This window comes from Notamacropus eugenii, chromosome 3, assembly GCF_028372415.1.
Source record: "Notamacropus eugenii isolate mMacEug1 chromosome 3, mMacEug1.pri_v2, whole genome shotgun sequence".
NCBI lineage: Eukaryota > Metazoa > Chordata > Mammalia > Diprotodontia > Macropodidae > Notamacropus > Notamacropus eugenii.
In genome coordinates, this window is record NC_092874.1 from 41,918,594 (window position 1) to 41,946,407 (window position 27,814).

The 27,814-nt window shown below is 39.5% G+C and overlaps 2 protein-coding genes and 1 pseudogene across 2 annotated transcripts; all 3 read right to left on the reverse strand.

Moving 5' to 3' along the window:
• Positions 1 to 4,056: 4,056 nt before the first annotated feature.
• LOC140532646 (C-C chemokine receptor-like 2) lies at positions 4,057 to 7,327 on the reverse strand. Its single transcript, XM_072651360.1, has 2 exons — positions 7,098 to 7,327; positions 4,057 to 6,223 (listed from the first exon to the last, which is right to left on the reverse strand). Exon 2 carries the CDS (start codon positions 6,184 to 6,186, stop codon positions 5,140 to 5,142), a length of 1,047 nt encoding a protein of 348 aa, XP_072507461.1. The 5' UTR covers positions 6,187 to 6,223; positions 7,098 to 7,327; the 3' UTR covers positions 4,057 to 5,139.
• Positions 7,328 to 18,475: 11,148 nt separating this feature from the next.
• LOC140532640 (BTB/POZ domain-containing protein KCTD18 pseudogene) lies at positions 18,476 to 19,407 on the reverse strand (annotated as a pseudogene).
• A 3,162-nt stretch (positions 19,408 to 22,569) lies between these two features.
• CCR5 (C-C motif chemokine receptor 5) lies at positions 22,570 to 25,918 on the reverse strand. Its single transcript, XM_072651348.1, has 2 exons — positions 25,848 to 25,918; positions 22,570 to 23,727 (listed from the first exon to the last, which is right to left on the reverse strand). Exon 2 carries the CDS (start codon positions 23,714 to 23,716, stop codon positions 22,664 to 22,666), a length of 1,053 nt encoding a protein of 350 aa, XP_072507449.1. The 5' UTR covers positions 23,717 to 23,727; positions 25,848 to 25,918; the 3' UTR covers positions 22,570 to 22,663.
• Positions 25,919 to 27,814: the final 1,896 nt, after the last annotated feature.

A 27,814-nucleotide genomic window follows, 5' to 3' on the forward strand; every position in this document is an offset into this window, starting at 1 on the left:
ACAGGTCCCGAGACGGCCGACGCAGGAAAGGGCGTCTGTGGAGCAAAGCCAAGCAGTCTGATTGATGAGTTCAGGCTTGGGCCCTTGTTAAAGCCCACCGTGTATATGAAATATTGTCAGTATCTGAGTTCCCAGAGAAAATAGCTTAATCTGTTGCTTTTCTCAAAGTAATATTTATTGCTCCACTAAAACGTAAGAATTTTACGTAAAATTTGAAACTTTAATGCAAAAAATGTGTATGTGATAGGACAAAGAGGTGATGTGATAAAATGTCAAATTCTAGATAATTTGATGGAGATAGCTAGGTGGCACTGTAGATGGAATGCTCGACGTGGAGTCAGGAAGACTCACCTTCCTGAGCTGAAATCTGGCCTCAGACACGTCCTAGCCGTGGGACCCTGGGCAAGTCACTTCACCCTGTGTGCCTCAGTTTCCTCCTCTGTACAATGAGCTGGAGAAGGAAATGGCAGGCCTACTCCAGTATCATTGCCAAGAAAACCCTGAGCAGATGTGTCTGAACAACAACAAAAAAACACCACCCTTTTCCTATCTTGTTTTGGATTTTTGCATTAGTGTTTATCTTCCCACATACAAGAACTACTTTTTGTCCTTTCAATTAGAGTCATTCTGCTTGATTTGCTGGGGGCAGAGCTAAGACTGATGGAAGTTTTCCTCTCACAAGTTCCTGACTGTTACAGCTGTCCAAAAATGGTGTGGAATCACACCTATCAGATTGGCTAATGACAAAACAGGAAGATGATAAGTGCTGGAGAAGATGTGGGAGATCTGGACGCAGTGAGCTGATCCAACCATTCTGGAGAGCAATTTGGAGCTATGCCCAAAGGGTTACAAAAATGTGCATACCCTTTGACCCAGCAATATCACTTCAAGGACTGTATCCCCAAGAGATCATAAAAGTGGGAAAGGGACTTACATGCACAAAAATATTTATAGCAGCTCTCTTTGTGGTGGCTAAAAATTGGAAATCAAGGGGATGCCCATCAATTGGAGAATGGCTGAATAAACTATGGTATATAAATGTAATGGAATACTATTGTATTATAAGAAATGATGAACAGGAAGACTTCAGAGAGGCCTGGAAGGACTTCTATGATCTGATGCTGAGTGAAAGGAGCAGAACCAGGAGAATTTTGTACACAGCAACAACCACAGCGTATGAGGAATTTTTCTGGTAGACTTAGTACTTCATTGCAGTACAAGGACTTAAATAATTCCCAATGGTCTCTTAAGACCAAATGTCTTCCATATCCAGGGAAAGAACTATGGAATTCGATTGCAGAATGAATAAGATTATTTTCTTTTGTATTATGTTTTTATTTATTTCATGATTTCTCCCATTCATTTTAATTCTTCTATGCAACAGGACTAAGGTGAAAATGTGTTTAGTAGGAATGTATGTAGAACCTATGTAAAACTGTATGCCATCTCAGGGAGGGAGGAGGGAGGTAGGGAGGAAATGGGGGAGGAAGGGGAAAAAATCTAAGATATATGAAAGTGATTGTAGAACACTGAAAACAAATAAAATAATTTTTAAAAAATAGTGTGGGAAGCTTAGGCAGGAGGGTGAGATCCTCTTCAGTGAATGACTCTCAGCATAGTTAGCCAAAGCACTAAATGTGGAATCCCATGTCCTAGATTCAAATCTCAGCTCTGATCCTTTCTATTTAGGTAAAGGGCCAGAGAGGCAGGAAGTGTTATGGGAGAGTAAGGGCAACGCATAGACCAGTTTGGCAGGAAAATAGAGAAGCAGAAGTCATTTGACATTAGCCTTGAACAGATAGTTTGGAGGTAAACTATTAGGGACTTTAAACGTCAAATGGAGGAGTTTTTCATTTATCCTAGAAGCAATAGAATCCTTCAAGACTTGGTGAACCTTAGAGGAACGTCATAGTTAGATCTGTGCTTTAGGGATATCATTTGGAATAGAGGAAGGACAAGTTGGAAGCAGGGCAGCCATTTAGAAAGCTATTGCCTGGATAAGAGGTGGTGAGGGTGGTTGCTTTGAGAATGAGAATGATACTACTGAAAGATATACTGTGGAGGTAAAATTGATAAGACTTGGCAACTGGATATGGATTGCCTACGGGTATGCGATAGAAAGAGACATCAGGGATGACTCTGAGGTTGTGATTTTGAGTGACTAGAAGGATGGTGATACCCTCAACAGAAAGATAAAAATTCAGAAGATTTTGGGGAAAAGATAATGCATTCTGTTTTTGATATTTTGAGTTTGAGAACCTCATGGGACACCCAGGTAGAAATGTCTAGTAGGCAGTAGGTGATGAGAGGACTAGAGCTCAGAAAAGGGATGTGAGCTATATGCGTATACATACATACATACATACACACACATCTATATATGCAGGCATATGCATAGAATCTAGTTTCCTTACTTGTCAATAGAGATAATATTTATACTACCCATGTCACAGGACTTGTGTGAGCATCAAATGGCATAAAACTTTTATAAATCTAAAAGAAATATATATGTGAACTATTATTATTTAATAAGGCTTGATGACTCAGCTACAAAAAGAATAAGCTGGAAAACATGGGTAAAGAGTAAGTCATGAGAGAGTTCAAAAGCTTATAGAATATTCAGAAGCCTCACACATATATGTCATGAACACTTTTTTCAAGAAGGGAATCCACAGGTATGAGAGACCAAGAAACATCATAAAAATGACATTTTAACAGATAGGAAATAACTTGTCATGGATGTCAGAGATATTTTTTAATAAACAATCTATATATAGTCAGACCACTAATTTGTTAAAGATAAAAATCAATATCAAAATGGAAGACAATAAAAGAGAGGAAGATATGGCTAACAACTCAGTCAACTTCAAAAGACATTTTAAACAAGCTCTTGATGTAAAAAAATGGGTAATGTATAGAAGAATAGACATTGACATGGACTAATAATACTATTTCTTAAGAAAGTTTGACCTTTATAAATCAACTGCCACAAAAAGGAGACTAGAAGAAAGATCCTATGCGCCATAATTGCTTAGTTTAATTGTCAGAGAGAGATGGCAATCCAAGACAACACTGATTTAAAGGCTTTTGGAAGGCCTTAGATTATAAGTATTGCCTCATAAAGCAGCAGGAAGCAGCAGAAAGAAAAGGGGAAAAAATAATCCACAAGATTGGTAAAGAACCAAACTAACCAAAGTCATCCTGAAAGATTTTGAAGATGAAACTTGGAGGAAAAAAAGTAGATGAAAAATGGAAAACATCTATAAAAATTTATTTATGATGTCTTTTCATCATAAATTCCAGTGGAGCCGCCATCTTTGGCCTCTAACACTTCAGTTCCAAGTATGTTATATAAGGAATTATTGCAGAAATAGCAATGAGAAACAAAGATGGGAAGAGAAGCTGGGCTAAACCAAACACAAATGACTGCACAGAGGAAATCTATCATAGAGGTGGCCCAATTTTGACTGCACTGAGAGTGATTGAATCTCAAGGTACTAGCAAAAAGCCATGTGCCTTCTTGTTAAATAAATGCAATTGAGAGAATGCTAAGAACTACCAACCCACATGCTTCTTTTCCATCTCTATGAAAATTTTAATCAGTCAGTGTATAATTTGAGGAGGAACTGATTTGGATGAGAATTTGAATGTGAGCACTTCAAACATACCTCACTCCTCTATAACGATCCTGCTCCAAGAACTGCACTGACAGCCTTGACCATCAGGCAGTACTAGAGGTAGGGATTGATAATCAAATTCACAGTATCATTGCTACTCCTAAGGTAATGCCTTAAGAGTCTATTCAGTATCCTGGAAATTGGTGCATATGTGTCCTCTGTCGCCCTCTCGTCCCCTACCCCTACCTGCAATAGTTTAAATTCTTGAAAGCATGAAATGTTTGCTTTTTGTCTTTGTATGTTCAGTGCCTCGTACAGTGTTTGGCACATCACAGTCACTTATTAAATGCTAGTTGAATTGAACAGAATTGACAGATATTGCAGATGAATAGTGAGCTGATCCAGGATTAGAAGGGAAGAGATCAAACTAGGCAACGTGGAAATTACACAGTACTTTTTAATGACCCCCAATGTTATCCTAAAACAAAGGCCTATCCTTTCAACAAGAATATTCTTCTGGCAATGCTATGTATAAAAACAACTGACGGACATTCATATAATAATTGAAGGTTTCCAAAGCAGGTTAATACGTTATCTCCATTTTACATGTGACAAAACTGAAAGAAGTTAATTGATTTGCTGGGATTAACACAGCCAGCCATTGTCAGAGAAAGGATTTGAACCCAGCTCTTCCTCACTCCAAGTCCACCACTCTTTCCACCATGCCACACTTGGTCCTTGAAGAATTAATTTTAAGTCACTCATAAGGCAATGGAGCAGCTCAGAGAGGGTGTGGATTCGCAGCAATAAATATATTGTTCCGTTGTAACCAACTCTTTGTGACCCATTTTGGAGTTTTCTTGGTGAAGATATTGGAGTGGTTTGCCATTTCCTTCTCTAGCTCATTTTACAGATGAGGAAACTGAGGCAAACAGGGTGTGGTGACCTGCCTAGGGTCACACAGCTAGTAAGTGTCTGAGGCCAGATTTGAACTCAGGAAGATGAGTCTTCCTGACTCTAGGCCTGGCACTCTATCCACTGTCCCACCTAGTTGTCCTGGCAACACATTATCAAGTGATAACTGTACCAGAGAAGTAAAAAAAGAGGATACTATCAGAGAAATGTATAACTGAAAAAGGGGTAGGAGCAAGAGATTGCCAATGGACACCTCATTTGTTCCATTGATATTTGTGCCATATGAGGAGTAAAGAAAGCCCCAGTATGTTGAGCGGAGCCCCTTGAGAGGATTGATGGTAAGATAAATAAATATGGTAAGATAAATATGGTCAGAACTCACCCCTGTATTTAAGGAACTTATGGTTTAATTGGTTAGATATGGCATGTACTATATACATGGTTGCACTGATGGCCTTGACCATCAGGCAGTACCATGTGTGTACACATGCATACCCCTATACATGTATGTGTAAGTCCATAATAGAGATTTACACCAAACAGTTACCTAAACCCAAGTAATAAATAAAACTAAGGGAATTTTATTTTAACCTACAATGAATATAGTTTAAAATCTACTGGAATGGTATAGTGGTCCTTTTGTTGCTGGTGATTGCTGTTCTGGTCCCTCCCTCGGATGACTGTCAGTATTATTTTGGTGATGAAAAAGGCAGTAGAGACGTCTTTGAACTGTCTCATCCAGAAGCCCATAGATCACAGGATTAATGCAGCAGTGAGTGTCGCCAATAATTTTGGTTACTTGGGTTGCTTTGTCTAGGTGATAGCTGCTCTCACAATTGCTCAGATTCAAGTGCTCTTGAAAAGTTGTAAGGAAAAGCACTAGGCTGTAAGGTGTCCACAACCCAATAAAAACAAGTGTCATGACAAAAATAAGTCTAAAAAGTCCATAATTTTTCTCCTTATATCTTGATGTTTTTCTAATACTGCCATAGCAAAAGACAGCAACCAACAGTGGGATGAGAAGTCCCAAAATGTTCATCTTTAAAGTCAGAAAATTCTTCCAGAACTTCTCATCCCCTAGAGGATAATGAGGCTGAACAAAATGGCAGATGTTATCTCTGCCTTCCGTTTGAACTTGAGAAAACATCAATTCTGGTAAAGCAGCTAGCACAGCTAGTCCCCATGCACTTGCAATGATGCCACAGCCGGTCTTCTTGGCAGCTAAGTGAAATCTTCCCATGTGGACAATTGCCAGGTACCTGTGTATTATCAAAAGTACCAGGAAACATGTATACCCATAGTAGCCTGCTGTGTAGAACCCAGAAACCATTTTACACATTGCATTTCCAAGGTCCCAGCTGTGTATTGCAGTGTGAATCCAGAAAGGGTAGGTGACCAAGCAAAGGAAATTAGAAATGGCTATGTTTAGGAAAAAGACATCCACTACACCCTTGAGTCCTTTATATCTGACCAGGGTCAGCACAAGGAGGGCATTGCCTACCAGGCCAAGGATAAATACCAAGGAATAAATTGGGGGCAGAAATTGTGCTGCGAAGATTTTGTCATCATGTTTGTGGCACTGTTCTGTCATATTACCACTAAAGTCTTCTTCTATGAAAACATCATAGTAGGTTGTCGAAGTGTCATCATCCATCTTGGGCTGTCTTGTGAAGGATTTTTTTTCTTTCGCTCTAAATGAAAGAAAAAGCATAGCAGGAATAGTAAACATAACCATGTTTCCCCTTTACCGAGTTGGTGTTTTTTGTAGTGGAAAAATCATTGGCCTTAAAGTTAGAGAACTGGTTTAGCCTCCTATCTCTAGTACTTACTGTGTCTGTGACCTTAGACAAGTCACTTAAACATTCTCAGTCTCTTTGAGAACAGAACTCTTTTAATTACTGGACGTAAAAATGACTATACTTTATGTAGGGCTCAAAGCTTGAGTTACCTCATCTACAAAAATAAGGGTAATAATACTTCTACCACCACCATATAATGTTAACCAGAGTGGGCTTAGCCCTCACGTGACTAGTCACTTTTACTTTTTATTTATATATGTATATATTACACATATATTTATATATATATTATATATATATACATATGTATATTAATACTAGCTTACTTTTACCAAAGCAGTGAATTCTGTTAAGGAAGTATTTAGCCATTTCCATAGCTAAGGTGCTATGGAAGAATTAAAAAGTATATCAAATACCTTTTGAGGAGCTCACAATCATTTGGGCAGTGAGGGAATTGAGGGAAGAGAGAGGGGAGGAGTACAACAAAACAGGAAATAATTGCCAAATAGTAGAATACATTCCAATATAAAATGCTAAAGAACGAAGCGTCATAACTTATCTAACACAATTCAACTTAACATGAACTTTCAAAAGAGAAATATAGAGAACGTAGTAGTTTTTTAAAAGTGTGTATTATTCACCAACTGAAAGTTTGTTATATAAGGCTCATTATCTTAATCCTAAAAAAACATGTAAGCAAGAGTTTGTAGAAGCAAACATGACATATATTGGCTACTCAGCAATTAGTTAAAAGAAAATGGCTTACCAGAAAGATCTTCCCATGGAAAATTCAGTTGTTTTCTGAGCAACCACCAAAAGAGCCATGTAAAGGAATGCATTTGCTAAATAGTGAGACTTCTGTCACTTTAGCTCCAGTTCTGAGCCCCGAAGAACAGGAAGACGTTCTCTGTTAGTTTTTTATCTGTGGGTCAGCCTTTGTAACTTCCTGAAATAAGTAGACTGGAGACTCCCTCCTAGTAAGTCATCAGGACCTCTGAAGCTTCTGTGAAAGCAGAGGAAGTTGTTGTTTTTCTTTCTTTTCCTCCCTTCCCCCACAGCCACCTCTAGTTTTCCCGCTTGCCAATTCTCCTGGCTACCCAAGATAAGCATATTAGGTGGCTACTCTACAGGATGGTTTATAGCTTCGGATGGCTCACTTCTATTTTAGAATGAGTCTTACATCATTCTGTTCCTTATCCTGGAATAACCTCCTTTCCATCTCTACCCTTGAAATCCTACCCATCCTCTAAGTCCTTCCCCAAATGCTTTCTGTTCCTTAAAACCCTCTCAGATCTCCCTGCCCCACTGTGCCTTCAAGCCAGAGATGATAAGCTCCATCTATCACTCAGAGTCTGCCTCCAGTCTACCTTTCCAGACATTTCATGGTACAGTCCAGGGAAGGAATTAGGTTCTGAAGTCAGCGTTTAAGATAAAAATTGTGTATAATCAAAATTACCCCTGGAGAGCTCATAAATCCTAGGTAAAATACAATATAACTCTTTCAGTAGTTATATGTACCTGGGAAGGGCTTAAGAGAGACAAAAAGGCAGTCTAAGTCAGAGAGCAGATGCCACTGAAATGTTGAACTGTTGGGGAAAAAAGCAAATATAAATTTCATTTTTCACAATACCCAAATAAGCTATTGATTAGGAAACAGGAAGGAGTTAGGGCTTTTGCTCATATTAAAAAAAAAAAAAAGCTAGTGAAGACTTAGATGGTAGGAAAACTAATTATTAGGGAGAGAATGCTCTTGAAAGGGCTTTGCAGTGAAGTAAGATTATTACAGAGAGTGATCATACCCCCAGTTGTTTCTTCGTCCTGCTTTACCATGAGGTTAGAAGATACAGGAACAGTTAAATGGTGCAGTGGACGGAGTGCCAGGCCTGGAGTTGGGAAGACTCCTCTTTGGGAGTTCACAGCCTCAGACACATACTAGCTGTGTGGCCCTGGGCAAATTACTTAACCCCGTTTGCCTCAGCTGTTCATCTATAAAATGAGCTAGAGAAGGAAATGACAAACCACTCCAGTATCTTTTCCAAGAAAATGCCAAGTGGAGTCATGAAGAGTCAGACACAAGCAAACAACCACTGCCACCATCACCACCACAAACAACAACAGAGATACAAGGGTGCCAGAGGGTACCCTTGAGGGGCATCCAGGAATTCCAGGGAGACAAATTTAGGGTCTCCTTGTCATTAGCTTATTAGCTCTGTCAACCTTCACAGAATGAATAGACTGAATATAATGAAGAGAACTGAGACTAAGGAGAAGGACATGCAGGTCTCATCTCACACTCTTGGTCATTCACACACTGAGTGGCAGGACAGCTAAAGTCACCTGAACTACTTAATTTCTTTTCTTTTTTGCTGAATACACATGATGGAATTCATATACATGGACTACATTCCATTGCCCTTCACACATGCTACTTTACAACCAAATTGGATCTCCCTGCCATTACCATAACTCATCATTACCTCCCTTGCCTCTTTGCCTTTCCAAAAACTACCCCACATGCTTCCCTTAAGACTGAACTCTGGTGGTGCTACTTTCTACAGGAAGCCTTTCTTGGTCACTTCTTTTTACCACTCTGTTTTTGAGATTAACTTTCATTTACATACCTGTCTACATCTCATATCTCTACCTCCTTGAGAGCGGAGATTATTTTTCGATTAGTCTTTGTCTCCTAGTACCACAGATGAGTAGTAGGTACTTAGTAAATATTTGTTGAATTTAATTTAATAATGCACTTATCATATTCTGCTAATAATAGATTGAAAATTCCTTGAAGATAAGGAACTATATTCTTAGTTACCTTCATATACCTCTCAGCAGGTGCTCAAATACTTGTTAAATGAATTTGACTACTATGCTTAGGCAAGACTACTTAAAAGACTGTTGCCACATGTTAGATATATGTGGTATAGTGGGTGGAGAGCTGGTGCTGGAGACAAGAAAACCTGATTCAGGTGGACTTGATGTGTGTTCTGGGCAAGCTACTTAACCCTTTAGTGCTTTGGATGACTCTCTAAGACTATTGGTTGTACACAGCAGTTGTTGATCTGCTTGAGAAGAGGAAATTCTGTAAACCAATGATTTCATGAATATAAACAAACAAAAAAAAATGACCAAAGAAAAGCTGATCTTTACCCTCAAAGATCTTACATTTGTCATGAATCACTCATCATCTACAATTTGTATCGTGTTCAACACTCACTCTGACCAAAAATTTTAAAATTCTCCCCTCAAACCACAGGGCAGCCTGCTCTGTGTTGGAATCCTTCAGGGGCCACAGTGTCAAGGCAGGAGACTTTAATAATTAGAGTATAATTGAAGGCAATGTAACCTAATAGAAAGAGGAATGGAGTAGAAGTCAGAACTGGAGCTGAGTATCACCTTTGCCGTTTATTGTATAACTTTGGGCAAATCTATATGAGGAAGATAATCCATCTTCCCACCTTTGCAATCTTATGACATTCTACTCTCCTCACACTCTGTGATCTAGCCACAGTGGCCTATTTGCTGTTCCTTAAACATGCCACCCTTTCTCCCATCTATCTCCTTGTCTTTCCAGTGGCTATTTTTCATGCATTGAATCCTCTCCCTCCCAATATGACTCTTAGAATCCCTGCCTTTCTTTAAAACTCCTCTCCTTCAGAAGACCTATTCTGGTCCCTCCGGCAACTAGTATAACCAGTTACTAAGATGATTTTCTAAGGTTTTCTTATATCTTCTCTGTATTTATCATGTATGTTCTGATTCACATATGTTGTCTCCCAATTCAAATGTAAGCTTTTTGAGGCAATGGTCTGTTTCTGTCTTTTATTCATATCCCCAGTGCTTAGCAGAATGCCTGACACATAGTAAATGCTTAGCAAACGTTTCTTCATTTAGTTGCGTGATCAATCAGAGCCTTGGACACAAAAATAACACTCATGGTTTTCCAGATCTGGCCATATTCTCAGAGACAGAGGTTTCTCCTTGACTGGAATTTCCATGTTTTCCTAAAGGCTGCCTTCTATAGTCCTGCTCCTGGGTCAGTGGTGTGCCAGATTAAAAGATGAGGAACATTACAGCACACGGTCCATGGCAAGTCCAGTTCTGCTCTCTTTTAGGATCCTGCACTCCAGCAGACCCTAGCTGCATTACCTGGGGCCTTCCTGTCGTGTCTGGTGTGATTCTGTTGTCTTTCTTGTCAAAGATCTGCCACCTCTTCCTGTTCTCTATGTAGTGATTCAAATGTATGTTCATGGAGACTATGAACGAGAACACCAATTCTCTTTTAAGTGGTCCTATGAGTTTATAAAATACTTCTATCAGCGCAGAATCTGACTCAGAAGGGACATCAAAGGACACTGAGCCTAACTATTATCAAGCTTCTCCTCTACAAAAATCCCTCATAAGTAATGGGTGCTCCACATTAGTTTGTTTTTTGAAGAACTCTGGTAATGGGGAACCTGCTTCCTCCCAAGGTCACCGTTTCACTTTTGGCTAGCTTTTGTGGTTAGGTCATTTTGCTTACATAAAGCCTAGTATCTGCCTCTCTGCAACTTCTGTTCATTGTTTTGACTTCAATTCTTTGAGAACAAAGAGAGGCAGTGTGGTACAAATGAAAAATGACTCCTGGCTTTGAATCCTGTGTTTGTCACTCATTGTCTGTTTAAACTTGGTTCTTCATGTAAATTCCTTAACTTTTCTCATCTGAAAAATTAAGTAGTTAGATTAGATGATCTGTGAGGTCCCTTTAATATATTCTGTCTCATCCTTAGTAACCACATCATAACCTTTCAGGTTCATTGTTGTTGAGTTGTTTCAGTTGTGTCTGACTCTTCATGACCTTGTTTGAAGTTTTCTTGGCAAAGATACTGAAGGGGTTGGTCATTTCCTTCTCCAGCTCATTTTACAGACGAGGAAACGAGGCAAACAGGGTGTAGTGACTTGCCCAGGGTCACAGAGATAGTGTCTGAGGCCAGATTTGAACTCTTAAAGATGAATCTTCCTGAATCCAAGCCTAATGCTCTATCCACTAAGCCATCTAGCTGTCCTAAACCTTCAAATACTTGAGGTCAACTCTCATATTTCTCTCTAAGTCTTCTCTTCGTATTAAAACATTTCCAGTTGCTTAAAAGAATCCTCATGTGGCATGGACTTAAGACTCTTAACTATTCTGTTCACTCCCAGCTAAGCACTATGTGTTTTGATAGTGTCCTTCTTAGAATATGGCATCCAGAACTGAGCTCGATACCCCAGATGAGATCTAAACAGGGCAGAATATAATGGGACTCTGACCTCCCTTATTTTGCATGTTATGCCTCTCTTAATGTAGCCAAAGATCATATTAACTTTTTGGATTGTCAGATCGTATTTCTGACTCATTGAGCTTGTGGTCAGCTAAATCTTCAAGATCTTTTTCTCAAGAACTAGCCCTTTTTCCTCAATAGTGCTTATGCAAAGTTGAGGTTTTGAACCCAAGGAATACCTCCTCCTAGCTAGAGATGACTATCAGTTGGTAGAGTCCATTTATACAGACTTTTGAAGAGCATTCTTCTTGTCAGAGGCCTGGTATGGTAGTAACTGCCTCTTTCTTGTCCTAGAAGTAACCTCAAATAACAAAGAGACACCTAAACTTGCTAAAAGCTCCTGAGAGAATTCTCTTTTTTTATCTGAGGATTTTTCCACTTGACAGCAGCCCCTGATAGTTTTTCTATCACTAAAGCTGCTCAAGCCATACAAGCTCAAGATTAAGTTTTAAACATCACAAATATTATTTCACATTAGCCGAGACTGACCTTTAAAAGGGTGTTTGGTGGTGGTGTAATTGGTTTGGGTAGAGATGGAGTTGCTGCAGCTGATAACCCTGGAGGGTCAACCACAAGTCCAAGAATAGTCTTCTCCTCCACCCGAGCATTCACAGGCGACAAGTCAACATGGTTTACCCAGAGGCTGTGAATCCACATCTATTTCACTCACCAAGCATGTATTGAACACCCATGTACCAACACTGAGCCTGGCACTAGGAATTCAGGGACAAAAACAGAACAGGGCCTGCCCTGGAGGAACTTATATTCTATTAGAAGTTGGGGGCATGTACACAGGCAAGAAAATATAAAATAAATAGTAGATAAAATAATTTTGGAGGAGTGTACACTAGCAACTGAGGAAGTAATTAGACTTCCTGTTGGAAGTGGCACATCAGCTGAGCTTTGAAGGAAGAGGTGAAGTATGGAGAAAGGGTATTACAGGTGTGGGGACTATGGAAAGAGACAAAGATAGGAGATAGAATATTATGGATGGTTCTAGTACCAGTATCTACAAAGTGGCAGGGGAAGGGACTGAGATGGTTCTCTGTTTCTAGCCATCTTAGATACTCTCTAGTATACCTCAAGAGAAATAAAGCAGAATCCTAGATCAATTGCCTTTATAAATAGGCAGCCAGGGAAGAATTAGATGAACTGATGCAAACTGATAATGTTTAATATAAATTTTAGACTTTAATAAGGGTCAAAGTTTGAATTAGGAAAAGCATAGGCCTAATAGTCTCCTTTGTTTAACTTAGAGGATACCTTTTGATGTCAAGCAAAGAAATGGGACTTCCTTACCAGACCCTTCTTCTGGCATCTTAGTGATAATACCTAGGGTTGTAACTTCAGCTTTGTCAACTCTGTTAAGACACCACGGTTTCAAAGGCCTGATTAGGACAAGATATCTGTTATCTGGGTGATGGGACCTTTTCCTTATCTTAAATCACAGAGATATGCTACAGAATGAAGATGCCCATAGCTTGGGATCATAAAACCCAACTGACGCCACTTTGTTTACAATGTGTTTATCTAAGAGAACTCCTTTCTCATGGCAAAATGTACTTAAGACAGTCAATTTCTGTACTAAGTCAGCCAGAACATTTCTGGCTCCATAATGCATTATGTTACCGTTTTCTTTAATAGGGAATTGATCAATTAATTAATTAAATCATAAAATGTATGCATTTAGCCTGTTGCCTTTTCTTAACAAAGTTTTCAGGTCAACAAAACTGAAGTAAATCACATGATCTATTTCAGAACTATTTATGCATTTCTTACCCCTCTGTGGAACCTTAGTTTCACATCTCAAGTAACTGGTTATCCTGTAGACATGTTAAACTCAGCATATTCAAAACTGAACTCATTATCTTTTCCCCAAAATCCTCCGCTTTGATAATGTCTAATATAAAATTTTAGAATAATCTCTTTGTTCTCTCTGAAGCAAACTCAGAGAGTGCCTCTTCCTATGTCAGCAAAAGCCAGCCAAGGCCGACTCTACACTCCTTAAGGAGACCTTTAACCTAAGACACTATATCTTGAATAATGAGGCTTTCCTTTGTATCTTATTATCTATAGACATATACTATGTTATGGCATATTAATGGTAAAGAAAAATAGACATCTTAGGTCGTAATTTCTATTGAACTTTGTTTAGCCTTTTCCTATGTCAGTTATCTGTTTAGGGCAGGAAGCCTGCCACTCACTAGTGGTGGGATTTCCTTTCTCGTCACCGAGACATATGTTTACCCAGCTGGAATTGCAAGGCCTGACCAACATTACTTTGTTAATTATCTTGTCTTACTAAATTTATGATTTGTTCAACTAGGAGAGTTCCTTTCTCACAGCAAAATGTATATAAGCCAGAAGATTTCTGCACTGGGTAGCCAGAACATTTCTGGCTCCATAATGCATTATGTTACTGTTGTCTTTAATAGGGAATTGATCAATTAATTAATTAAATCATAAAATGTATGCATTTTTAGCCAGTTGCCTTTTCTTAAATTAAGTTTTCAGGTCAACACCTTTCCCTAACTTAGTTACTATATCACAGGTTCCATATCCTTCCAGTCACTCAGGCTTGGAACTTAGGGGATCATCTTTGACTCCTCACTTCCTCTCTCACCTCCTTCCCATATCCAATCTGTTGCCAAGACCTGTTGATTCTGCCTGCACAAGATCTCTCCTATCCTCCCCATTCTCTCCTTTGATACTGCTGCCATCTGTGCATGAGCCATTATCACCTCATGACTGGACTACTGCAATAGCCTTTTAGTTGGTTTTCCTGCATTCTCTCTCTCCTCTTTGGGCCATCTTCCACTCATCTGTCAAAGGGATCTTCCTAAAGTGCAGGTCTGACCATGTCACCTCTCTACTCAATAAATTCCATAGCTCCCTATTACCTGTAGGATCAAATATAAAATCTTCTGTTTGAAAACCAAAGCACCTAAAATTATAAGAGAACCAGGTAATTGGGGGAAAAGTCTTCATTTGGCAAGTTTCTCTGATAAAGATCTTGTTTCTAAGGTATGGAGGAAAACTAATGAAAAATTTATATTTTTGAGACACTCCTCAACTGATGGTCAAAGGGTATGAACAAGGGCTTTTCAGAGGAAGAAATCCAAACTATCCATAACTTTATGGAGAAGTGCCTCAAATCACTAAAAATGAGAGGAATGCAAATTAAAACAACTTGGCAAAATTAACAAAGAGAGACACATGCTTCAGGGACCATGGGAAAACAGACATATTAATACACTGTTGAGGCTGTGAACTGGTCCAGTCATTTTGGAAAGCAATTTGAATCTATGCTCCAAAACTCAGTGATATCACTGGATGGTAGGGAGGGGTTCATACTGCAAAGCAATCTGAGAAAGAGGAAAAGTACTCATGTACAAAAAACATTTATAGCAGCTCTTTCTGTGGTGGTAAAGAACTGAAATCTGAGGGATTACCCACCAACTTGTGAATGGCTGAAGAAATAAATGGTATGTGAATGTGATGGACCACTATTGTGCTATAAGAAATGATTGAATGGGGATGGTTTCAGAGAAACCTGGAAAGACTGATGCAAAATGATGTGAACAGAACCAGGAGAATGATCTATAAAATATTATTAATAATATTATAATATAATAAAATAGTAATAATGTAATATTAAATAATAATCTTTCTTCACGTCTGCCTTTTGACTACCCTAACTAACCTTTAAGTCTCAGCTACAATCCCCCTTTCTGCAAGAACCTTTTCCTGGTCTGCCTTAATGCTAATGCCTCTAGTCTGAGATGATCTCCATCTTATCTTGTATATATCTTAATTGTCCCTGCTATTAGATTGTCCTCTTCTTGAGGGCAGGGTGGGTTATTTAGGCTTTTTTTTTTCTATTCTCTGTACTTAGCACAGTGCCTGGCATACAGTAGGAGTTTAATAATAATTGTTGTGACTTGAATAGAGAGAACGAAGAATACAATATTAAAAAAAAAAACAATAAAAAAAGGACTGAGAAAAGAAAGTAACTTAATGCTATGTAATTCTAATGACTAAGCTTGGCCCAAAGGGAATGATGAGAAAATATATTGCCCTTTGTTTTTGTAGAGATCGGGGCTATGAGTGTGGAACAATCCATATGCTATCAGAAGCAATCAATACTAGTTTTCCTGAGCTGCTTCCCCACCCCCTCTTTCTTTTTTATTCTACGTTGAAAAGGATAGCTTTCTGAGTAAAGGAAACAGGAAGGATGTGTTCAGAAATAGCATCGAAGATTTCAAACTGGAGGGAACCTCAGTGGCCGGATGGTGCAACCCCCTTATTTTTACAGATGTGGAAATTGAGAAACAGGTAAGTTAAGTGACTTGCCCAAGGTTAGACAGGTAGTCAGTGTCAGAGTCAGGATTGGAACCCAGGTCTTCTGACTCCAGAAGGAGTACTTTTCCCACTATAAAATAAAGGCGGTATAAAAACAAAAGACATCAATAACTATTAAAAAAAACAAATCAGATGGGCAGGCAAGGTGGTACCTAAATTTATATATCTTTACCTTCTGGTAAATTAATACCCTACTCTGGTGTGGGTATTAAGCACAGTGTCATTTCCCAAGATATTCTGCATGGTAGGGACAGAAACTCCACAATACCTTCCACCTCCCTCCATTAGTCTCCTTCCCAGTGTACCAAGAGAGCACAGCAGCACATCGGAAGATTCCAACCACCCTAATGACCCACATAGTCCCCTTCCCTACCTGCTGAAGGCTGACTTAGGGAGCTCCTTTCTTCATAGCTGAACCATTCCTTCCCAGAGGATTACTCACTACCCCAGGACCCTTCCTTTTCTATAAGGCATACTAGGAAATTTCAGCTCTGTGTATTAGAATGATGACGCAATCCAGCCTCAGACTCAGTGGCTCCAGCTCAGTGGCTTCCCAGGTCACCAGCCCAACACTGACACATTCTTCTTGGCAGTCACGGGACATGTGTGTCTGTTTTCTTAATGAGAGAGATGGAAAGTCAGAGTGAAACTGAAATCAGAGCAAAGCAGGCTGTTATAAAAGTCATTTGCAAAAATTATTCTCAAGGCTGATGTCAGCTTCCTGTCTGAATGGAGGGAGAATGTCTGGAAGAATGGAAGGAATCATCTCACTGCCTTCTGTACTCCTCGGGCAGTATCTGGAACGTTTCATACAATTCAGAACACTCTATTTTTTTTTAAAAAAGGAATATTTATTGATGTCTTTTGTTTTGACATCAACTAATTTTCTTGCAGTATCTTATCCCCCAATTCTGGCTACTATATTTTAAAAAGAAATACTGGCAAATTGAAATGATGCCCAGCATCAGGTATGTAGACTTGGGAGGGCATGGAAACCATCTCATGAGGCACAGTCAAAGGATTTCTGATCTTTAGTTTAGAAAAGATATTGAAGGGGGAGGCATAACTGTCTTCAAATATTTGAAAAGCTGGAATAGGAAAGAGAAAGTAGATTTATCTGCTGTAGGGAAAAGAACTAGAAGAAGTAGAAGTAGAAGAAGAAATAGTAGAAGATATAAGGAGGCAGACTTCAGTTCAATAGAAGAAATAACTTTTCAACAATGAGAGCTGTTAAAATAAAATGAGCTCCCTTGTGAAGAAGTGAGCTGTGTGTTCAAGGATTGAGTGGACTGCCATGGAAAGTAGTGAGTTCTCTATCATCGGTAGTATTTAAGTAATGACTGGATGACCACGTCAGAAATACTATAAAATGATGCCTGCATTCAGAGGCAGGTTGAACTGGATGACTTTTAGGGTCTCTGCCAATGTTAAGAATCAGTGATCCTATGAAATCATAGCCAGTGAGTGAAAGGGCAGTAAACCAGCATTTATTAAGCAAGTATGTGCCAGCACATGTTTTTGCTATTACATAGCATTTCCTTACAACTATTGGATGAAGCAGGTGATATGAACATAAATTTTTCAAATATTTTATTTTTTCCAATTACATGTGAAACATTTTTAACACTTTTTTTTTTTAAATCGAGTCAGGGCTGGAACAGAATATATTGAACTTCAAGTAAAAAGGCAGGGGAAACAATCATGATCTCAGACAAAGCAAAAGCAAAAAGAGACCTCATTAAAGGAACTAATCAGGGAAACTACATTTTGCTAAAAGATACCATAGACAATGAAGTAATAAAAAGCCTATAGAGCAAGTTTCTCTGATCAAGGTCACATTTGTCAAATATAGAGGGAGCTGAGTCAAATTTATAGAAATAAGCTGCATTCTCCAATTAATAGTCAAAAGCTAAGAGCAAGCAGTTTTCAGAAAAGGAAATCAAAGCTGTCTATAGTCATATGAAAAGGGCTCTCACTATTGATTAGAGAAATGCAAATGAAAACAACTTTGAAGTGCCACCTCATACCTATCAGAAATGACAGAAGCTGGAGAAGATGGGGGAAAAATAGGTAGACTAAAAAACTAGACTAATAACTGGTCCAATTATTCTGTAGAATAATTTGGAACTATGCCCAAAGGACTATAAAACTGTGCATACCTTTTGATCTACCAATACCACTACTAGGTCTATATCCCAAAGATATCAAAAGAAAAGGATTTACATGTACAAATTATTTGCTACTCTTTTTGTAGTGGCAAAGAATTGGAAATTGAGGGGATGCTCCTCAGTTGGGGAACGATTGAACAAGTTATGACATATGATTGCAACGGAATACAATTGTCATATAAGAAATGATCAGGAAAAAACATGGCAAGATCTATATAAACTGATGCAACATGACTCTGAGAAAAACTGGGCGATCATTGTGCACAATTATGTATTACAGCAATGTTGTAATGATGATTAACTGTGAAATACAGGGCTAATTTATTATTTTTAACATTCTCTTCTTTTTAAAATTTGAGTTTCAAATTCTCTCCCTTCTTTTGGCCCCACTGAGAAGGCAAACTAAACGATATCAGATATACATGATCAGAGTAGCTATGGGTTGGTTTGTTTTGTCTCTGGAGAAGACAGCTGAGAAGGTGTACACAGAGGAGCCAGTGGGAATAGGGGTCTTTTCTGAGAGGGAAGCCTTTGCCAGGGACCTATGTGTTTCACCATTTTTTGCACTTCCAGTTCCACAGGGTGGCTGTGAATTCACAGCCATTGAAATGCCAGGGTCAGGTATGGTTTTTGTCACTGTATGGCATCCACTGCTTAATTGTCGTCGGGGAAAAGATTTTTGAAGTCTTAGATGTAAGCATCTTTACTGAAGCAGAATTCTTGACTTTGCTATGTATGCTTTTTGAAAGGCTCCCAAATCTAAAGGGTTTGGGTCCTACTTTCCAGTTCACACCGTCCTCGTCCTCTTCCTCTTCATTCAAGGCTATCAAGCACCTTTTTCTAATTGGAGCCACGTGAGGAAGGTCAAGCGTCCAGCATTCCATCAATCCCCGTGGAATAGGCCAGTTGCTAACACCTTCACCCTCCCAAGTATCAAAGTCATCCATCATCATTTTCAATTGCGCTACTTAGTAACAGCTCCCCATGTACTGAGTATTATTTCCAGACTCTCTCTTGTAAATGCTGCGGATCCTTCCTCCCAGCGGTTTTATCTGCAGCATCAGCTCCACCTGCTTTTGTGGCATACGCACCAATAATTCTACACTGGCAGCTTGCACCAGAAGTACTGAGGGAGTGTAGAACCCAAACAGCAGACCTAGCAGAATCACAAGTCTGTCAAAGCCTTTTTAAGGTCTGCGTTTGACCCTAAAGTGGTCAGACAAAGGATAAGGGACTCCCCGGCCATCAGCCTCACTCGTCTTTAGGAACCCCAGCTTCTCCTCCAAGAGAATCTAAGAAGCCAGAAGAGCCCACGAGTGGCTCTTGGTCAGCCAGCGGAGCGTCCGGCGGCTGCCGGGCACGGACAGAGGAACTTCGGAGAGTGGCCCCGGGGCTGCCGCCTCGCTGCCCGGCCCCGCACCTGCCGGCCCCTACCGACTTTGACCGGGGCCCCGGACAGGGCGCGGAGAGCCCCCCAAAGCCGGCCCGGACCCGCCGAAGGAGCAGCAGCGCCTCCTCCAGCAACGTCTCCTCCTCCTCCTTCTACGAACCTCCAGACTGCGGGCTGCGCCCCCATGCGGCCCCCGTGGGCCACTGCGGGCCACCGAGAGCACCCCAAAGTCCTTCCCATACACGTGGTCACCTGGCCACCTGGCCAGTGCGGATTCTTCATCCACTCGGATTACTAACCCATCTCTTTCGAATGGCTGTGGATTTCGCTGAAGGATTTATTAAGCACCTACTATGAGCCAGCCGTTGTGCTCCCTGTTTTGTAAATATGACCTCTTTTGAACAACCCCAGAGGGGATGTTGTTGGGATCCCCACTTGATAGCTGATGGAGCCCAGGCAGACTTGCCCAGGGTCACACAGCTAGTAATTTTGGAGGCTGGATTTGAATTCAGATCTTCCCCTCTCTATCCAACGGTCCACCTAGCTAACTGGTGGCTGCAGTTCTGGATATTGTTCTATATAGCAAGGAACACCAGAAAATGTGTATTTTCAGAGGCACTTTTGTTTAAGGTAGTGAACTGATTTCTTTTAGCTATCTTATTGTTTTGTACCATAATTGACTAATGTAATCTTTCATAAAAAATTCGCCCTGAAATTTTATGTGGATCACATGTCCCTTGAAGAACGTTTCTTAAAGGACCGATCTATACTCTTAATTATGGCACCAGATATGTCATGGTAGAGCCTTTTCCTTAGTGCTTCTGTAACTATATATATTCATTATAGACAAGTTAGGAGAAAGGAATTGAGAACCAGTGCCCTGAGCTGCTTGCTGCTCTGGATCCCAGATTATGTTATGTCAGGTCCTGTCAGCAAGCAGAAAAACCAGTCAGATACACCCAGTACAGCACTGAGAACATAGGCAAAAGAACTCTGAGAGGCGGCAAAAGCACAATAACTACTCTCAGGGTTTCTCATGGAACATCCATCCATAGGAGCATGTCAGTATTAGACTGGTCAATTGCACTTCTGGAGCAGTGAAACATGGACTTTATCAGGCAGATGTGTGGGCCTTGGCTACTTCTCATTTATTTGACATCACAGGAAAACAAAAGCCTTGGGTCACCATTTTTTCCTTACTAATTGTATTTATTTCCATCTGAGAATATTTTTTGAAAAGACAATTGTGCTTTTATCAAGTAATCGTGGAGCAAATTCATTTTCAAACCACAGTACAGTTGGGGATGAAATGTTTATTTCAAATATGTGAACATTAGTTCATCTGGTCTTGAAAGAAATTAAATCATAGACACAAGAAAAACCAGAAAGAAGAATCTGGAGATGAAAGACAATCTAAAATTATTTCACAGACTTTTCTTTTTTTCTCATTCCCTTAATACCTGCTCCCTATTTCCATAACTGCATCTTCTTTCCTTCCCTCCTTCTTTCCTTCCTTTCCTTCCTTCATTCTTTCCTTTCCTTCTTTCTTTCTTCCTTCCTTTCTCTCTCTCCTTCCTTCTTTCTCTCTCTCACTTTCTTTCTCTCTTTCTTTTTTCTTTTCTTTCTTTCCCTTTCACAGATCTCTGTCTTCTGTTCTCAGTACTTATTTAATCTCCTTGGCCCATAATTTTTCCCTCTTGTGTAAGGTGAGAGGGTTGGATTGATTGATTTCTAGGGTCCTTTCCAGTACGAACTCTCTTGCTCTGATGCTCACGCCTATCTTTTTTTCCCTTGATTCTTCTTTGAGCTTTGTCTATACTGTCTGTACTGAAGTATTCCACTTTGGAATGTTTTAGGGTTCATTCCTATGCTCTTTGTGTCTTGCCTTCACCACAGAGCAGTTTTGGTTGTACTAGGAGGTTAGTAGAGATGGGAAGCAAAAGAAATGGTTAAGTGAGCAGTGGTTTTAGGGGAGCAAGAAAAGGTATGAGAGAATTAAGATGCATGGAGCTGGCATAACAGAGACACAGCAGTAATACAGGTGAGATCAGAAACTATGGGTGTCTAGGGGAGGGTGCTAGCTTATTAGGACCTTGTCTGTTTGCCCTTCTGCCAAACTGTCCTTGCTATTATCTAAACACATCTCTTTCGTGCTTTTACACTTTTTGTTTATTTTTTGTATTTTTTTGTATATGTATTTTGTATATTTTTTGTTTGTTTTCCTATTTAAAATACCCCTCTCTCCACCTATCCAATTCTCTTTCAAGGCAAATCTGGGATCTGTTTAATGTGATCTTCCCTAAATCCCTCCAATTAGCTTTTGAATAGTCTTCTCTAGCATTCGAGGCCTGGATTAGGGCACTTCACCTAGATCCTGTCAACCCCCAAGGGATCTGTGGACAGATTTTAGGAGTCCATGAATTCATTTTTAAATATTTTGATAACATTATTTTAGTATAATTGATTTCCTTTGCAATACTATACATTTTATTCTTTTCATTTAAAAACTGTTATTAGAAGGAGTCTTTGAGCTTCAACAGGTACTGCCAAAGGGATCAGTGACATAAAAAAGTCCAAAACCCCGAGTCCATATCCTTCTTGGGGTAATCAGTTATGTTCTGCCTGCATTATTCTTTCTCTTGTATAGGTATAGCGAAGAGTAATTTGTATTTGTTGTTTTTTGACTGCTTGCCTTGTTTTCTCAACTAGATAATAAAACCCTTGAAAGTAGAGACTATGTCTCATAATTCTTTGTATCCTTCATGGTGTTAAGGGCAGGAGAGACAGTCAGTATTATTGATGGTTTGATTTTTAGGTGACACAACACAAAACTCAGAGGTCACACTCCACCAACAAGTTTCATTGAGTTTTGTCAGGAATTTGATTTCATGGATTTGAAATTGTCTGGTACAAAGCATATAATGACTGCTAAAAAAAAGACTGTAGACATCATGAGTGAATGAATCGTTTCAATCACTATGACTGAAAATTGCTTTTTAAAAGAATCTAACCATGAGGACTTATTTTTTTAAAATGAGAACTTATTTTAAAACCTTTATATAATTACCTATTAACTTAAAGAAAACCTTATACACACAGTAATAAATCCACTTTACAGACCAGTAGAAACGTCCTGCTCCCCAGTAGATCGGGTATATGTTGAGCTCACTCGGTCAAGTGTCTCCCCATGGAAAATGGGGCAGTGTTTGCAGAAACGCCGGACAATGTATTTGCGGAAGAAAGTAGAGAGGTACCTCCTAAACTTTTCCCCAACAAAGGCATAAATCACTGGGTTGATACAGCAGTGAGTCATTCCAAGCGTCTCTGTTATTTGCATGGCTCGGTCCAGCCTCTTGGAGCCATCACAATTGTCCAGACCAAAGAAAGCTTGAAATGTACTCAAGAGAAGCACGATGTTATAGGGGGCCCAGAAGAGGAAGTAAATAATCATAATCACAAAGATTAACCTCACTGCCTTGTGTTTCTTCTTCTCATTCCGACACCTCAGCAATCTGTTTATGATTCTTGAGTAGCAGATGATCATGACAAGGAGGGGTAACACTAACCCCAAAAGATTCATCTTTAAAGTTTGGAAGTTCTTCCAGGCAGAAAATTGCTCTACAGGGAAATGAGGGCTGCAGGTGTGTTGCATGCCTTCCTTTTGAGATTTGGTGAAGATGAATTCTGGGAGAGAGGCAAAGACAGCCACCACCCAGGTGATGACACTTGTCAAAATGCCAAAGGTGACAGTCCTAGCTTTCAGAGCAAACACAGCATGGACGATGGCCAGGTACCTATCGATGGTCAGGAGGATGATGAAGAAGATTCCTCCAAAGAAACCTATGTGATAGATTCCTGTCAGCGCCTTACACAGGTCATCACCAAAGATCCACTGGTCTGCAGCATAGTGAGCCCAAAATGGGAGGGTGATGATGAAAAGTAAATCAGAGATGGCCAGATTGAGCAGATAGATGTCAGTCATGCTTTTCAGCTTTTTGCATCTTATCAAGACGAGAAAAACTAGAGCATTGCCCACAAAGCCAAAAATGAACACCAGGGAGTAGAGTGGGGGGAGGAGTCGTGATGCTGTGTGTTTTACATCAATTTTCTGACAGGGTTCTTCAAAATCTGGGTAGAAGTATAGTGAGGTTGTCTCAATGTCCATCTTGCTTTGTCCTATCAATAAAGGAAGAGATGCTCCTTTTAAAAACAGAAGGTTTACCTGTGATATCCCTTTAAATACAAACTACCCTAAATATTACAGTTAAGATATATATATATATATACATATATGACACATGTCCATACATGAACTTTTCTTTGTGTATATTTTACACGTAGGTATTTACATAGCTCTGTGTATATTGCTTCACCCAAATAGAATGTCAGGTCCTTAAGGCAAGAAACTCTTTGTATCCACAGCTCCACATTGTTACATGCTTAATAATGAATGAGTGAATAAATGAATGGAAAATCATTGAGTATTTACAGGGAAATAGATCCAGAGGACTCATATCCCACCGCTACTAGCCATTAAGGCCATGGCCAAGTTGTTTCACTTTTCTAGGCCTCAGTTTCCTAATCTGAAAAATGAGGAGGTTAAACTAATTGCCTCCTAGACTTTTTTCCAGCTTCTGATGTTTCAAGATTAGGTGAGGGTTTGCTGTCATTTTAACAAAGTAAGGAAGAATGTTCCACCAATAGAAATATACTGGTTTGCACAGTGATTGGGAGTGAAACTTTAACAGTTTCAGGTTGAGAGAGACCTCCCTCCCCCACTTCCCCTGCACATATCATCTTAGGAGAACATTCATTTCAGTAGTGTGTTGTGAATGGAAGACTGGGGACTCAAATTGGACTGGCTTGGGGGTCTCTACAATTTAAAGAGGAGAAAGAATCTAGAACATGACCTCCACATGCCACAACCCTTTTATCCAAGGGAATAACTAAAGTTCTCCCAAATTTACCAATTTTGATGGTTTCTCATTCTTTTCCACTTTGTTTAACCATATTTAGGGATTGTCACTCATACATATAATGGTGAAGTGGAAAGCATGCCGTAGGCCTCACATAGTTACTTGTTGGGTTTCCAATAAATATTTCACATCTTCTTTAACCAGAAGCCTGACCTCAGCGTACATACAATCTAGGGAGTAGCATATTCCTAGACTCTCTCTAGTCCTTACTGAGGAGTGTAGACCCCTCTCTTTATCCAGATGAGGCCACTGAAAGGAACATATGCCACGCAGAATGAAGTATGACTCTTCACAAAGTTGTGAGTTATGGATCTAGAAAGAACTCCAGAGGCTATAGAGTTCAACTTACTCTTCCTGTAGAAGAGGAGGCAGCCAAGGTCCATGGGGATTAAAAGACTTTTGCAAGGTTGTCTGGTGTCAGAGGTGGGAATTGGATCATAGGAGATCCTGGAACTAGAACGACCATCAAGGCCCTCTTATCCAAATAATTTTACAGGTAAGAAAAATTAATGACTTGTCCAAGGTGACACAAGTAGGAAGTGACTGAGTTGGGCTATGAATCCAGATCTTTATTCTATTGACATAGGCTCCTAGGGTCATATATATAGCACTGGAAGGGACCCTAGAGGCCACTTTGTTCAACCCTCTCATCCTACAGGTGAGGAAACTGAGGACTATGAGGACTAAATGACTTGCCCAAAGTCAACCCAGCAGTAGATGTCCAAAGCAGAATTTGAACCCAGGTCCCCTGGTTCTAAGGCCAGTGTTCTTTCTAGTGGACCATACCACCTCTCATTTGCAGTTGACCTTACCCTACATTTGACAGAGGCTCTATCAGTAAGACTGAAACTTGTGAGTAACTTGTTGTCAGTTTTTACTTTGTTATGGGTTTCTTTCCCTTTGGAGAAACAGGACCCAGTCACTAAGACAGAGCTGCAGTTTAAATTCCCCCTTACACAAGAGAATCTCCTAACAAGGCTTCAGCAAAGTCTCTTCTCTTTGACTAGAGATTAAATTTGAAATTTGTCATTTGACTGACTTTCTTTTTCCCAGTCAGCATAGAGTTCTACAACACTTACCATTCGTTACAATTTTCCCCTTACTCTAATGTAGTCATAGGCTAGAATGGATCCCAAATTCTTTCTTTTCCCTATCTTGATGATGATGATAATGATAAAAGATAATGTTGCCACCATCAAGGCATATTGTCAAACACATTTCCTCCCCTTGAGTTATTCTGTATTATTCCCTTTAAATTTCACTTGATTCACCTGAGCAGCATTGGTAATTAATAAGTAGAAGAATTGAAAAGTGACTTACCTGTAGAGTTCCTATGAGGGGAACCTCCGTTCTGGCCAAGTGAATTGTGAAAATAAATTATGTGTAGACAATATACTCCCTAGTAGGAAATGCTATTTCCTGCCTAAGAGGGAGGTGTTATTATTTTGGGGGGGGAGGGGGTTCTAGATAGAAGGCAAAAAAGTTCTTCTTTTTATAAATAGGACATCATCCAGTATAAAAGGGCACATGATCCATCTTGTGAAACACCCAGTTCCTTTGCTTCCAGTTAACTTGTTCTGCCCAAGCACTAATGGTTGTAGCTTCATTCTTACAATCATAAAGGGAAGTCAAGAGTCTCCGTGGAACTTTCTTAAATTTTGTCTTCCACAAGGTGGCAGAGTAAACAGTTGGTTCAGGCAACTTGGTCCCCAACTCAGTTTTTTGTTTTGTAGTTTGTGGGGTTTTTGTTTGTTTGTTTTTGCTAATGTGTAGTCCAAGTGATTGATTGGTTCATTGTCTGACTTTATTTTTTTTAACTTTTCCGCTGGTTGTGTGATATCAGTGTCTGGAATGAGCCTTTAATAACTTTGTGACTACAGTTGATTTGGGTTGCATGTAGACCCATGATCTTGTTACAGTGAAATTTTCCCAGGAGTGAATTTCAGAGCCTCATCTGTGAGCAAGAATAGAAGGAAAGGGCATAGAGGTGTCACTTTAAAAGGTTTCACTGCCTTCTAGAGGAATGGAGAGCACATGAAACTAGTAGCTGATGTTTTTGAGAAATCATTTTCTTTATTTGTAAAATGGGGAATAGTTACCCTTTCCTCCTCATAAGATTGTTATGAGGAAAGCACTTGGTGACTTATCAGTGGGTTAGTTATTACCACAATCCCGGCCTTCTGATCTATCAGTGTTCTCATGATGATCCATGTTGTGCAGCATGTTTTAAAGGACACCAGAGAAGTAATAAACATAGTCCCTCCCTTTAAGTAGCTTGTAATCTTAGTTACTAAAATAAAATAATCCATATAAAACAACTATTAGGAAATATTTATAATTGATAAGGGAAGGGTTAGATAGAGCACTGGAATTGGAATTGGGAAGGGCTGAGTTCAAATCTTCTCTCAGACACTGATTAGCTATGTGACCTTGGGCAAGTCATTTAACTTCTGTTTGCCTCAGTTAAGATGGGGCTAATTATAGCACCTGCCTCCAAAGGGGGTTTGTAGAGACCAAATGTGTTAATATTTATAAAGCCCCTTGCAAACCTTAGAGCACTTTATAAAGGCTAGCTATTATTAATATTATTAATTTTATTATCAATAGTAAAGATAGGAATGTATCACATAATTGTTGTGAGGATCAAATGAGAGAAAATAAAGTGCTTTCACAAACCTTGAAGTGCTATGTGAATGCCGGTCCTTACTATTATTGACAAAACAGAAAAGTATAGGAAATGTTTCATACTGCAACACCTCACTTATCTGATAGCCAATAATCTGGATATCTGAATGAACCCAGAACTACCTGAAACACAGCTGAGAAGATAGCATGGTGCAATAGGGAGTGAGGTAAGGAGTTCCCCCTTGCTGGAGATCTTCATGTGACACTAGATGACCCAAAGTTAATGGTTTGTAGAGGGAATTCTTTAGGTATTTGTTGGACTAGATAATATCTGTGATACATTCCAATTTTGAAATTCTATGAGTTTCATGATTATAGAAGAAAAAAGACAGAACTGTCATGGTGGGGTTATGGGTTTTAGGTTTAACTTTGCCACCAATTATCAGTTTGACCCTGGGAAATTAGTGAATCACAGCAGGTTTTAATTTTCTCATCTCTAAAATGAAGAGGTTAGACTATAACAACAGTAATTTATGAAGCACTTGCTCTGTGCTAGGCACTCTGTTGGGCAGTAGGGATGCAACGGTTAAAAAAAAGAAAAAGATTACAATTTATGAGGAAGACAAAATATGAACATACAAGTAAATACAAAGCAGGAAATA